The following is a 14466-nucleotide window of genomic DNA, read 5'->3' on the forward strand; positions in this document are numbered from 1 at the left end:
ATTGAATACAATGTTAGCTGTGGGCTTTTAATATATGGCTCTTTTTATGTCGAGGTAGTTTCCTTCTGTTCCTGGTTTGTTCATTATTTTAATCATGAAGGGTGTTGAGTTTTGTCATCTTAAAAACTTATGCTAATACATGAGAATGAATGAATATACCTATATTAATAACATCCCACTCAAGACATTAGAGTAGTAATTAACCTAAAGAAACTAAAATAAAGAATGAAAGGAGATATTAATGAAATAGATATAGGAACATTGTGAAACAAAGCACTAAATTTATCTGATTTTTTTTGAAAATGACAATAAAATGTAAAAAGTCATTAGCTAACTGAATAAAAAATACAAATACATAAAAGTGAGATTTCAGGGGTGCCTGGGTGGCTCAGTCAGTTAAGCGTCCGACTTCAGCTCAGGTCATGATCTCATGGTCCGTGAGTTCGAGCCCCACGTCAGGCTCTGTGCTGACTGCTCAGAACCTGGAGCCTGTTTCAGATTCTGTGTCTCCCTCTCTCTCTGCCCCTCCCCTGTTCATGCTCTGTCTCTCTGTCTCATAAATAAACGTTAAAAAAAATTTTTTTTTTTAAATGAGATTTCAGAATAAACAGAGCAAGGAATTTAGAATTAGGACAAATCTGCCTCAATTCTATGAAGATAAATTTGGAAATGTGGACGAAATGCTTAATTTTCTAAGAAAATTAAAATTTCCAAAACTGGTCCTCCAAAATACAGAAAATATAAACAGACTAGTTACCATAGAAGGAATAAAATTATTAAAGGGCTACCATCCCCCAACACCTGATAGGTCCAATAGAATTTCACTACGTTTTCAAGGAAAAGGAATGTGCAGTGCTATTGAAACCTCTCTATAACAAGAAAAAGAGAAAAAGCTTTGATATTAATTTTATGAAGTGAGTATGGTTTTGATACATATCAGTAGTGCCTAGTGGTTAAGCATACAAGTTCCAGCCACACTCTCAGTCAGTCACTAAACCTTTGTGTCAGAGATTTAACTGTCCACCAAAATTCAACTTTCCTTTCCATAGAATATAGTTGTAACTAGACTAGGATTCCTGCTTAAGAATTTTATCAGCCCTCTTTCAGCTAGACTGTTTTCCAACCATGGGATGTGACTAGAAGTGATGTTTGCCATTTCAAGGCCAACACTTTAAGCAGTTGTACTCTCCTTGTGCAAGGCAGAATAATGTCCCGTCACGATCCTAATCCCTGGAACCTACGAAGTTACACAGTAAGGGGAAATTAAATTGCTAATCATTTGACCTTAAATTAAGATTATCTTGGATAAGTGGGATAACTGGCAGGCCCAATGTAATCACAGGGTCCTTAACAGTAGAAGAAGGGGGCGGAAAATCAGTGTCAGAGAGATGTATTGTGAGAAAGACTCAACTGGCCATTGCTGGTGCTAAAGATAGAAGGGATTCAGGAGTCAAGGAATGTAGATAACCTCTAGAAGTTGAAAAAAAGCAAAGAAAGAGATTCTCCCCAGGGCGCCTAGGTGGCTCAGTTGGTTGAGCATCTGACTTCAGCTCAGATCAGGCTCTCATGGCTGGTGGGTTTGAGCCCCGCATTGGGCTCTGTGCTGACGGCTCAGAACCTGGAGCCTGCTTCAGATTCTGTCTTCCCTCTCTGCTCCTCCCCTGCTCGCATTCTGTCTCCCTCTCTGTCAAAAATAAACAAACACTAAAAAAGTTGAAAAAAAGAAACAGACTCTTCTTAAAGCCACCAAAAGGAATATAGCCCTGCCAACACCTTGATTTCAGCCCAGTGAGATTCATTTCTGACCTGTGCCCCCAGATTTGTAAGAGATTAAATTTGTATTGATTTAAGCCACGAAGTTTGTGGTAATTTATTTAGTTAGCTAGTTAGTTTAATATGAAATTTATTGTCAAATTGGTTTCCATACAACACCCAGTGCTCATCCCAACAGGTGCCCTCCTCAATGCCCATCACCCACCCTCCCCTGCCTCCCACCCCCCATCAACCCTCAGATTGTTCTCAGTTTTTAATAGTCTCTTATGGTTTGGCTCCCTCCCTTTCTCTTTTTTTCTCCCCCTCACCCATGGTCTTCTGTTAAGTTTCTCAGGATCCACATAAGAGTGAAAACCTGCAGAGAAAGACAGATACCATATGTGATAATTTATTAAAGCAGCCGTAGGAAATTAAAATTCTCCTCCACTCTCCTTTTCCTCCTTTGCTAGTAGGATGCATTTGGCAGTGAAACCCTGGGTGATGGTTGAGCCAAGATGGAAGGATCCTGGGCCCTTGAATCACCAAGTAAAGCAGTCACCTAACAACACACACTTTGAACTCTTATGTGAGAAATAATCCTCTTCTGTATTTTAAAGATGACAATTATTACAACTGTTTACCCTATCCCAATGAGTACAACTCTGCACCTCAGTTTTCTTGTAAAAAAAGAGAGAGAACAGCAATAGTAGCTATCTCAAATAGTTATTGTGAAAAGTAAATGTTACTGTATCTACAGTGTTTAGAATAATTCCTGACACACAATAAATGTGATATAAATGTTGTCATTAAGATTGCACAACACATGCACACATACACAAAATTTATAGTATCTCTTGAATATCTATGCAGCATTCTAAAAGATTGGCTAACTGGTAGATAGAATCCAGTAATACACTGAAAGAATAATAGCTATGGCCCAGGAGTGGTTTATTTTAAAAATGTAAAAAAGTTAAATATTAGTAAATTTGTTAACATCATTCACAATTAGCAATGAGTAGAAACTAGTTCCTTTCTGGCTCATAAATTAGTGATAATTTTTATGTCTTTTTTGGGAGAAGGTCATTATTTTTTCATAATCACTGTGGAATTCATTCAGTGCTCCAACAACAATGAAACACTATAGATTGTGAAAACTAGCTCAGATGTTAAAATTCTGTTTTTGTTTTTGTTTTTCCTCTATCAGGAGTTCGGAGAATGTGTCAAATTGGAGCTGCCTAATTCTGTTATGGATGTTTTTTTCTAGCATCAGGGCCCTGAGCATATGTATTAATGCAATTAGTGTAACACTAGAAATATGGTATATAAATAAACATACTTCTTTTACAGATCATGCTAAAATTAACCACAAATAGAAATACTGTCTCCATTAATATTTATTTAGTAGCATTATACACAGGTGCTTTGAACATGTGCCACCAAATAGAGGAGTTATTGATTCTTTGATACCAAAATATTTTTTAAAAATAATTTGATGTTGTAATGGAGTGAAGATCATGTTTGTGAAAGAAATAGCGCAGTCCAGAATTTCTACCTTTGGAATGTTAAAGGATAAAATGCTCTCTGGGGAGAGAGAGTGCATCCTTGTTGTATACTTCTTGCTGACATTGGTTTTGTTGATATGCTTTCCTGAGTTTTAGGCCTGGGAGGAGACTTTGGTCTGCTGAAATATTCTGCAATGGGCATTTTCATCTTATTTCTTCTTATAAAAAATGGAGGCCTGTGTTCAGCCTCTGAAATAGAAAAAGTCTAAATAAGGCCAAAATTGAGACATAAATATAGCTTCTGCCATGTTTTAGTAGCAAATGACATAAAAAAAAAAAACTATATGAAGTTTAGGCGAATCAAATATACCCAACATTCATAAAAGAACCCAGTCTCATCTTTCTTACTACCTGCTCATTTTTAATGAGTAATATTTTCTGTAACATGCAGGCTATGTTATATCCTCTTAAAATCAAACATTATTTTGGTAGGAATTAATTAGAATTAGTGATCTGTAGAGGTGATAGGTAAGAATGGGAACAGCGAGAGGAAGGAAAAGGATCTATGGTTTTGAAAGACAAAAAAGAAAATAGATAAGCAGATTAAAACAAGTCAATTGTATTCATAAGAGCTTCCCAAGACCTATATGGTCAAACCCAAGCCAGAATAAGGATTTGGGGAGATGCTGACTATCACCCCTGGAGACAAGTATGATTGGGGCTTCTATACAAAAGTTTTCCAAATATCTAGATAGGGTAAAATATATTTGGGGCCAACAGGTAAGACATAAAGCTGAGTAATAGCAACCATCACTGTCATGACTTTGTGGTCTTAGGGTGAGGAGTTTGGTAGGAATCAGATACAATAGACCATCCTTGGCATGTCAGTATAAGGGAGTATTTTCTAACTTCTAAGTTTTATTTCTTATTGCCTATTAACACATGGGCCCTCTTTGGTGTTAACCCTAACAAAAGCTGCTGGGGTTTAGAGTGACCTCAAAGAACTCTGATTACCATATCATTCTTGGTATAAGGGAAACTTGTAGATATAACAGGACAGACTTTTGTTCGAGGCTTATAGACATACTCCTCCTGGTCTTTGCTCTATAGTCATCATTGCTACACTTGTTTTAAGTTAGGAGCTGCCAAACCCACAGGGATGTTTCAGTTGGGCTATTCTGAACCAAAGTAGGACATTCTACAACTCTTGATTCTTGTTGGTCCAAACTGTAGGGTGTGGCTGGGACAGAGAACTACTCCTCTCTATTGTTTTTTAGCTGTCTCATAAAGCATCTGCTTGTGGCTGATTGCCATTTTACTGTTTTCTATGGTTGACTTGATTTCTAGTTAAAATCACTTAGCTTCACAGTTAACCTATGAAGAAGCAAAACCCTGACATCATTGTCCTTTTGTTAGGTCAGTGCAGGGCCTCTCCTGGATTGGCCAGACCAAACCTATGTATCCTGCTGTCTTGTTTCTTAGAGTGTCTGTCCCTGATGAGGCACTTTGCCTTTCAAAACAAAGTTAAGTTTATGTCAAATTTATCTCAATGAGAAATTCAGCACACACTGTCCCTTAAGAGTAATTGGAAATCATTATGGTATTGCACTGCTTTTAAAACCATAGGTCCCTGTCCTTGTCTGTGTCCCTAAATAGATAGATACTTATTGGTTTCTCTATACCAACTGAGTATCACAAACTGTACTTAACCTTTTGGTACTTCCTTATTTCCTTCAGATCCTTGACTTGACACTCTAAATCAAATGGAGAAATAGAAAATGAAATTCACAGATACAAACAAGTATTTTCTATAGACTGCACTATGATCAATAAGCTAAGTATATAGGTATCTTAAATATTTTATCCCAATTCTTTGTTTTTCAATGTAGACATTATTAAAGGTACTTTCCAATGAGAAATTCTTCTGACTTTGAGTCATATCTAAACAGTACATCATACATTATTCACTAAGTTAGAAAGACTGATCCTATTTCCCAGTTTCCAACTTTATGGAAACTTTAAAGTGGAGACAACTTGCAATACAGAACTTTCCTCTGTCTCAAACGTTTTTAAAGTGACTTGGGTTTTGAATATTTACTTTTTCTCAGTTTAAGTTTTACCCAACTTTTAATTTTAAAGTAACAAGACTTTCTCTCCTGACTTAAATAACATCTTACCACATTCTTTCACTATGGTATTATACATAAATATGTATTTTCTTCTGTCATTGAAATTATAAGGTTTAAGAAAAATTTCTACTAAAATAATTTACAGTTGCTGTAGTAGTTATTTTTCCCTCTAGCAGCCTCCAGGAGTGTGCCAGAGAAATTAATTGAAGCAATTTATTTTAATCTAGCATTGTTCTACACACACACACACAAAAAGTGATACTTGTGTGATATGCATTCAACAAAATATACAATAATAATACAATTTCCATTTTCTTTATTGCTTCCATTTTTAGGGAAAATAAAAAAACTACATTTTCTTAGATGTCTGGGTGGCTAAAATAGGATTTAGAATAATTCTCATATTACATTTATGAAAATGAAAGAAAATAAATACACATGGTGGTCCCCTGCTGAAAAAAAAAGGAGACTTAAAACATCAGAATGTTTAGTGTTTTGAAAGGTAACAAAAAGAAAACTGAAAGTCTTTCTGTACCATATCTACTTAGCCATTATATCTAATTACCTGGTTGGTTGCTGTCTTTCCCTCGATTTGGTCAGTACTTTAGATTTTGCAGGTGAATTTGGGGGCGATTTAACTTTGGGTGGCTTCCTACTCTCTGTTGCTAGTTCTGCTGAGATGTTTCTTCGTTGAGTCAACAAATTTATCTCAGCCATTTCAGCATGAATCAAAGCTGAGATCCACTCTTTTTCTGATTTAAAGAACAGGGGTGGGCATAAAGGTTATAATTATCATGTTGACTAGAAACGCAGGATTGGTTCTTTTATCCAGCACTCTAGTGTGAAAGGCTGGTATGGTAATCCGTTTTCCAAGTAGGCATTTATTCATGAGTCAAGGTTTCTGCAGAAAAATTGGTTCACATCAACCTGATTTCTATTGACCTGTGATACTATAGAGTGCCCCGAGCTGTTAGCTCACTGAGGCACTTGTCCCTGAATGGCAGTGGAATTCTTTTTAAATATTGAGTACAAAACCCAGCCTTTCAGGCTGCTGCCAAATAAAAGAAAGCATATCTACACAAAATAATAAGTACAATATAATCTCATTAATTACAGACTAATAGTTAAGTAGTAAATAGTTATACGATGTCTATAAAGATATTTACCAAAGTAGTCACTGAAATGATGTCTGTGATGATTTTATTATTATTCTTCCTTTCTCATATTTTTTTTCTGGTTCATTTGGGTTTTTCCCCTCAACAATAAGTACTTAATTACTTGTGTATATTTTTAAGTTACATTCTTAAAAAGAAAAAATAATAATCAAAGACTCCTTGCCCCCAAATACTTCTTAATTGCTTGCCAAGTAGTCTTGAATTCCTGGGTAAAGTACTATTGCCAAAATTCTCCCCATTTAAGGATATTAGTCTATCTCTAACACATCAATATTTCCTAACTTTTATTGGTGCAGATTCTCAAAAAGTAGCCCCCAGACCAGCATTATCAGCACCTAGGAACTTGTTAGAAATGCAAATTCTCAGGCCCTGCCCACCTCAGAAGTTTTGCCTCAATCTGATGACAAGCTAGGTTTGAGGGAAGCCACTCTATGCTATTTATGGCTGGCCCACATGGGACTGGTATATGTTTTCATGGAACAGGCCACACAGGCCCAAAAGGAGGCTGAGAGATGACTGAGTTGATGATTTGGGTGGGGGAACTGGCAGAGCTGTTAGAATCTAGAACTTGGAAGGCTGTGCAATAGGCACCCATACCAGAGAAAGGAAACAGGCTCTGTGTTCACGGTTCACGGTAGGCCAGAAAATATACTCAGGGAGACACCTCGGTGTATGGACTTAGGAGAAGAAGCACAAGCCAGCCCTGGACACACGTGTTTCATACCACCCAAAGCAGCTTAACGTGGGGCATACCAAATTTGGGGTCACTGAGTGACCAGTTGCATACAGTCAGTATAGAGGACTGTTATAGAGTTATAGAGGACTACAGAGACTCTGATACCGAAGTACTAGGGAAATAATATTGCAACATTATCTTTGCAAATCCAGGGTAGAACACTTCACATATTGGTGCATTCACATTTTCTGACAATAAACCGAGCCCAGTGTTTGCAAATGCTTATTTTAATCTCACCTTTTGTGCTGGCATGAACCAGCCACTGTAGAACTTCCGCCAGGGAATCAGTACGTAAAACGTTACAGAGCTTTGCCAGAATCTGACAGAGAATATTAGAATTACAGAGTGAGCAAATAAATGGTGTAAGTGTTACAAGATTTCCTTTACTGTCTCCACAATCTTATCGCCCAAATGTCACTCTGTACCCACTTCTCAATTAAGTCAATTGGGATTTTAGCCTGGGAACCAGATTTCAAAGAGAAAACAAACAAAAAATCAATACAAGTAATAGTTTGGGTTAGGTAATACAGTGTTCCTTTTGTTTTGTCTGCTCAGTATCCACATCTTCCGGAGGGGCAATTCACTTTCCTTCTTTTTGGGGAATGGATCCTTTCCCACTGCACCATGGGGTTCTAATTGGGATTTTCCAGTCACACAACTGTATCCCTGCTGTACCGTAGTGGGTGAATCTAGCTGGAGTCATTTTTCCTCAGTTCCCTGAACACAGTGGTTGGTCCAATGGGCTAGGAATATAATTCACTTTTGGCAGTCAGTATCCTTCCTTGACGTGTGTGTGTGTGTGTGTGTGTTTTAAATTCGGAGCTAGGGTCTGAAATGTGGAAGATAGAGGAGATAAATATATGAAATAATTCTAATAAAAATGGACTATAATAAGCATTAAAGTACAAAACTTTAAGCACAAGTAATGATGTTTCCAGTTTGACTCTAAATTGTGTCTGTTCTTAGAATTTAGACATATCTGAAATTCAGTCCTATGTATCCAGCTGCCTACCAAATGTATCCACCTAGATATACTATAGATACTTTGAACCCAAATTATCTAAAACTAAACTCATCTTCTTCTTTCTAAAACCTGTTCCACACTTGGTTCCTCCTGGTTCCCTTACCTCGATAGACAGCTCTGGCATACACTGAATATATGTCCAAGCCAGACCCTGCGATTCATCCTGGATGACTCCCTTGCATCTACAGTATGCTGCCAGACAACAAGTTCAGTAAATTCTTTCTTCTAAATATTTCTCAAATCTCTCCATTTCTTTTTATCTCCACACCCTTGGCCCAGTCTAAACTATCATCGATTCTTGCTTGAGCTTCTGCAACATCCTTTTCCCTAGCGTGCCTGAAATCTTTCCTTTTTTAAAAATTTATTATTGAAGTATAGTTGACATACAATACAACATGGTGTACAACATAGTGATTTGACAGTTCTATACGTTACTCGATGCTCACCAAATTAATGTAGGCACCATGCAACATTATTATAATATTGTTGGCTACAATTCCTATGCTGTATTTTTTATCTCCATGACTTATTTATTTTATAACTGGAAGTTTGTATTTCTTAATTGTCTTCACCTATTTTGCCCATCCCCTTACCCACTTACCCCCTGGCAACTACTAGTTCTCTGTATTTCAGAGTCTGTTTGGGGGTACTTGGGTGGCTCAGTCAGTTGAGCGTCCGACTTCAGCTCAGGTCATGATCTCACGGTTCCTGAGTTTGAGCCCCGAGTCGGGCTCTGTGCTGACAGCTCAGAGCCTGGAGCCTGATTCAGATTCTGTGTTTCCCCCTCTCTCTGCCCCTCCCCCACTCACACTCCGTCTGTCTCTCTCTCTTAAAAGTAAATAAACATTAAAACATTTTTAACCAAAAAAGAGTCTGTTTTGTTTGTTCATTTGTTTTGTTTTTCATATTCCATATGTAAGTGAAATCATATGGTATTTTCTTTCTTTGTCTGATTTATTCACTTAGCATAATACCCTCTGGGTCCATCCATGTTGTCACAAATGGCACAATCTCACACTTTTTTATGATGAAACAACAGTCCATTGTATATACGTATATGTATGTACGTATAAGATATGGTGTGTATGTATGTATATATGTGTCTTCTTCATCCATTTATCTATCAATGGACACTGGAGTGGCTTCCATATCTTTGCTATGGTGAATAATGCTGCAATGAACATAGGGGTGCGTACATCTTTTTGAATTACTGTTTTCATTTTCTTTGGGTAGTGGAATTACTGGATCATATGGTATTTCCAATTTTTAATTTTTTGAGGAAACTCCATACTGTTCTTCACAGTAGCTGCACCAATTTGCATTCCCACTAACAGTGTACAGGCTTTCTCTTTTCTCCACATCCTCACCAACACTTGTTATTATTGCCTTTTTGATACCAGCCATTCTGACAGGTGTGAGGTGATATCTCATTGTGGTTTTGATTTGCGTTTCACTGATGATGAGTGATACTGAGCACATTTCCATGTGTCTATTGGCCATCTTTGGAAAAATGTCAATTCAGATCCTCTGACATTTTTTTAAATGTTTATTTATTCTTGAGAAAGAGAGAGAGAGAGAGAGAGAGAGAGAGTAGGGGAGGGGCAGAGAGAGAGGGAGACAGAATCTGAAGCAGGCTCCAGGCTCTGAGCTGTCAGCACAGAGCCCGATGGGGGGGCTCGAACTCATGAATGTGAGATCATGACCTGAGCTGAAGTCGGATGCTTAAGCAACTGAGCCACCCAGGCACCTCCCTCTGCACATTTTTTTAATAATATATTTTTACCAAATATGTGCCTGACACATTTACATAATACTTTTTCTCCAACATTTTTAAGCCCTGTGCTCTTTGTTTTTTTGTTCATTTGTTTTTAATGTTTATTTATTTTTGAGAGAGAGGGAAAGAGAAAGTGGGGGAATGACAGAAACAGACACACACACACACACACACACACAGAGAGAGAGAGAGAGAGAGAGAGAGAGAGAGAGAGAGAGAATATCACAAGCAGGCTTCACATGGAACCTGACATGGGGCTCGATCTCACAACTGTGAGATCTTGACCTGAGCCAAAATCAAGAGTTGGATGATTAACATGTGCCCCTCCTCTGTCAGTTTTGTAATTGCATTGTTTGGCTTTTTGATGTTGAGTTGTATATGTTCTCTGTATATTTTGGATATCAACCCTTTATTGGATATATCATTTGCAAATATATTTTCCCATTCATTAGGTTGCCTTTTTGTTTTGTGGATGGTTTCCATTGCTGTGCAAAAGCTTTTTATTTTGGTGTAGCCCCAGTAGCTTATTTTTGCTTTTGTCTTTTGCTTTTGTCCTCCTTCCGTGAGGAGACATATCCATAAATATATTGCTAAAGCCAATGTCCAAGAGATTACGGCCTATGCTTCCTTTTAGGAGTTTAATTATTTCAGGTCTCACATTTTGGTTTTTAATCCATTTTGAGTATATGTTTGTCTGTGGTGTAAGAAAGTGGCCCCGTTTCTCTGTTTTTCATGTTGTTATCCAGTTTTCCCAATACAATTTGTTGAAGAGACTGTCTTGTCCCCATTGTATATTCTTGCCTCCTTGGTCATAGCTTAACTGGCCATATAAGAATGGGTTTATTTCTGGCTCTCTATCCTGTACCACTGATCTATGTATCTATTTCTGTGCCAGTACCATACTGTTTTGATTACTATAGCTATGTGATATGTCTTGAAATCTGGGATTGTGTTATACCTCCAGATTAGTTATTTCCCAAGATTGCTTTGACTATGCAGGGTCTTTTGTGGTTCCATAAAATTTTAGTATTATTTGTTCTAGTTCTGTGAAGAATGTTTTTGGTATTTTGATAAGGATTGCAATGAATCTGTAGATTGCTTTAGGTACTATCGACATTTTTAGCAATATTAATTCTTCCAATCCATGAGCATAGAATATCTTTCTATTGTTTTTGTCAATTTCTTTCATCAGTGTCTTATAGTTTCAGAGTATAGCTCTTTCACCTCCTTGGTTAAATTTATCCCTAGGTATTTTATTACTTTTGGTGCAATTATAAATGGGATTGATTTCTTAATTTCTTTTTCTGATACCTTGTTATTAGAGTCACGGGTGATTTTTGTATGTTAATTTTGTATGCTGTGACTCTACTGAATTCATTGATTAGTTCTAATAGTTTTTTGGTGGAGTGTTTAAGGGTATATAGTATCATGCCATCTGCAACTAGTGGAACTTTTACTTTTTCCTTACCAATCTGGATGTGTTTTATTTCACTTCTTGCTGATTGCTGCCACTAGGACTTCCAGCACTACGTTCAGTAAAAGTGGTGAGAGTGGCCATCCTTGTCTTATTCTTGATCTTAGAGGAAAAGTTTCAGTTTTTCACCATTGAGTATTTTGTTAGCTGTGGGTTTTTCATATGTGGCCTTTTTTACATTGGGGTATGTTCCCCAATGTAGTTTTGTTGAGAGTTTTCAATCACAGATTGATGCTGTATTTTGTCAAAACCTTTTTCTGAATCTATTGAGATGATCATATGGTTTTTATCCTTACTCTTCTTAATGTAATATATTGCATTGATTTGCAAATATTGAACAACCTTTGCATCTATAGAATAAATCCCACTTGATCATAGTGAATGGTCCTTTTGATGTGTTGTTGAATTTCGTTTGCTAATATTTTGTTGAGGAATTTTACATATGTGTTCATCAAAGATATTGCCTGTAATTTTGTGTTTTTTTGTTTGTTTGTTTGTTTTTTGTAGTGCCTTTGTCTGATTTTGGCATCAGGGTAATGCTGGCCTCATAAAATGAATTTGGAAATTTTCCTCCCTATTTTATTTTTTGGAATAGTTTAAGAAGAAAAGGTATTAACTCTTCTTTAAATGTTTGGTAGAATTAATCTGTGAAGCCATCTGGTCTTGGACTTTTCATTTGTGGGGAGATTTTTTTATTACGGATTCAATTTTGTTACTGGTAATCAGTCTGTTCAAATTTTCTGTTTTTCTTCCTGGTTCAGTTTTGAAAGATTGTGTGTTTCTAGGACTTGAGGTTATAGATCTAGAGTAGCCCCTACTGAGGGCTAGAGTACCCTACTCTCTTTTCAGGTGTGACTTTCTGGGGTTTCAGTTGAGTTCCTGGTGTGTTCAGTAAGGTCTCTCCACTCTGGCAGACCAGAACGCCAGCGTCTCTAAGCTATGTCCTACTTCCCACTAGCTCTCTTCTTCCAGGTCTCAGAATATCATCCTGTGCTATGTAACTTATACTGAACTAAAGACTTGTGGAACCCTATACAGATTTCTGGAGCTCATTCTCTCCACAGATTCTTCCTCTTTAGTATCTTATTTGTAAATTCCAGCCACTTCAGAGTCCCCAAGCTCTAAACTCTTTTTTCTCTACCTAGTGAAGCTGTTACTTCTGTTATTGTTCTGTTTAGGCTTCCCCCTCTCTGTGCCATGATTAGGAGTAAGCCCAGGCTGAAATCTAGGTTGAAAGTGGAGATCATCTCAATGGTTTCCCTTCTTTCTATCAACCATCATAAATCTACACTGTCTGTTGCCTAATGCTTGAAAATAGTTTGTTCATGTATTTTTCCCGGTTATATAGTTGTTTACAGCAGGAAGCTAAGTCTTGGAATTAACCTAACATTTTGGAAGCACAGTACCTCCCTTGCAATTTTGCCTCCCCCTTCCAAATTAATTCTGCATATTGTATCTAGAGTGATTTTTCTAAAGTACAATCTGACCGGGGCGCCTGGGTGGCGCAGTCGGTTAAGCGTCCGACTTCAGCCAGGTCACGATCTCGCGGTCCGTGAGTTCGAGCCCCGCGTCAGGCTCTGGGCTGATGGCTTGGAGCCTGTTTCCGACTCTGTGTCTCCCTCTCTCTCTGCCCCTCCCCCGTTCATGCTCTGTCTCTCTCTGTCCCAAAAATAAATTAAAAACGTTGGAAAAAAAAAATTTAAAAAAAATTAAAAAAAAAAAAAAAAGTACAATCTGACCTTTTAATTCTTATACTTACAAAGTAATTTCAGTATAACTCAGTGTTTAAAATTTTACTCTACCTTCCCATAGTACTTCAGATGAATCTGAACATTTCAATATGGCTGATAATAGCCTTTATTTCTGGTCTCTGCATAAGTCTCCAACCTCATCTCTTGCAGCTTTCTCCCTGCACTCTGCATCAGCCATATTGTTTTTAATTCCTTGAATAAACAGTGCTCTCACCTCTTAGCCTTTAGATATGAAGGTCTCTCATCTGAGAATGATCTCTTCCATACTTCTATTCATCTTCTAATTATGTCTTAAACATTCTTTACGTTTCTTTCCCCTTGAAGACTCTCTCAGCTCCAAAATCTCCTCCTATATGTTCTTAACAACACCTGCACAATCTCTCTCATAACCTATGTGAGTGAAGGAATGAGCTATATCCCCAAACTCTAGTATTTTGTCATTGATATTAGATATTTGTAAAGTAAATGAATGTGTTTGGCAGACTTTTTGTGCCAATAGTAAAGAGACTTATTTCTATAAATTCGAGATTTTGAAGAGGAAATCTAAAAACAAGATATGAACAGACACAGAGTTCTGTTTTTCTTTTCCCGTAAAGTAATAATTGTAAAACCGTACAGTCTTTCATACACACGCTTGCACAAACATTTCTTGACTTCACGGCCATTCAGAGTTACCAGCTTGGATAGTAGGAAATTGGAAGATATTTCAGATTTTTTTTTTTGAAAGCATGGAAGGTTGGAATACCACCAAGATGAGATTTATTTTTAGGACTCATTCATACAAGCCAAAAAACTTGGGTAAGACCTATTTTCTCACTTTACTCCCTCTCTTTTCATTTATTTAACAAATAGCCACGAACTCTTAGATAAAATGCCATGCTGTGTGTGCCAGTTAATAGTTTTCAAGCAAAGTGATGAGCGCTGAGGAATCAGTTGTGAACAAGATAGGATGCCTTCTTTCAAAGAGTACATTTTAGTAGATTTTGTATTAATGTCCAGTTAAGTCAAAATCTGTGAGGTAGAAGATGCATTTGAGAGGAAGGCTTTTTAAATAGATGCCCAAAAGCCCAGTTCTATAAGATCATGTTGCTGGTCTATTATTTGATGTGCATAAAGAAGGAAAACAGTCTTACTAAAACTGTACTCAGT

General features: G+C 37.2%; 1 protein-coding gene across 4 annotated transcripts in view; it reads right to left on the minus strand.

Annotated features, from left to right (window-relative positions):
- Nucleotides 1-3128: 3128 nt before the first annotated feature.
- C3H4orf17 (chromosome 3 C4orf17 homolog) overlaps nucleotides 3129-14466 on the minus strand; it is a 46816-nt gene continuing 35478 nt past the window's right edge. For all 4 annotated transcript variants that reach the window (XM_058721829.1, XM_058721830.1, XM_058721833.1 and 1 more), the window contains 4 exons: nucleotides 7532-7613; nucleotides 5949-6135; nucleotides 4965-5008; nucleotides 3129-3503 (listed from right to left, as the gene is read on the minus strand). In XM_058721829.1, the coding sequence (XP_058577812.1) occupies nucleotides 3301-3503; nucleotides 4965-5008; nucleotides 5949-6135; nucleotides 7532-7613 (516 nt within the window). In that variant the 3' untranslated portion in view covers nucleotides 3129-3300. The remainder of the gene's footprint in view (nucleotides 3504-4964; nucleotides 5009-5948; nucleotides 6136-7531; nucleotides 7614-14466) is intronic.

This window comes from Neofelis nebulosa, chromosome 3 (genome assembly GCF_028018385.1).
Source record: "Neofelis nebulosa isolate mNeoNeb1 chromosome 3, mNeoNeb1.pri, whole genome shotgun sequence".
Lineage (NCBI taxonomy): Eukaryota > Metazoa > Chordata > Mammalia > Carnivora > Felidae > Neofelis > Neofelis nebulosa.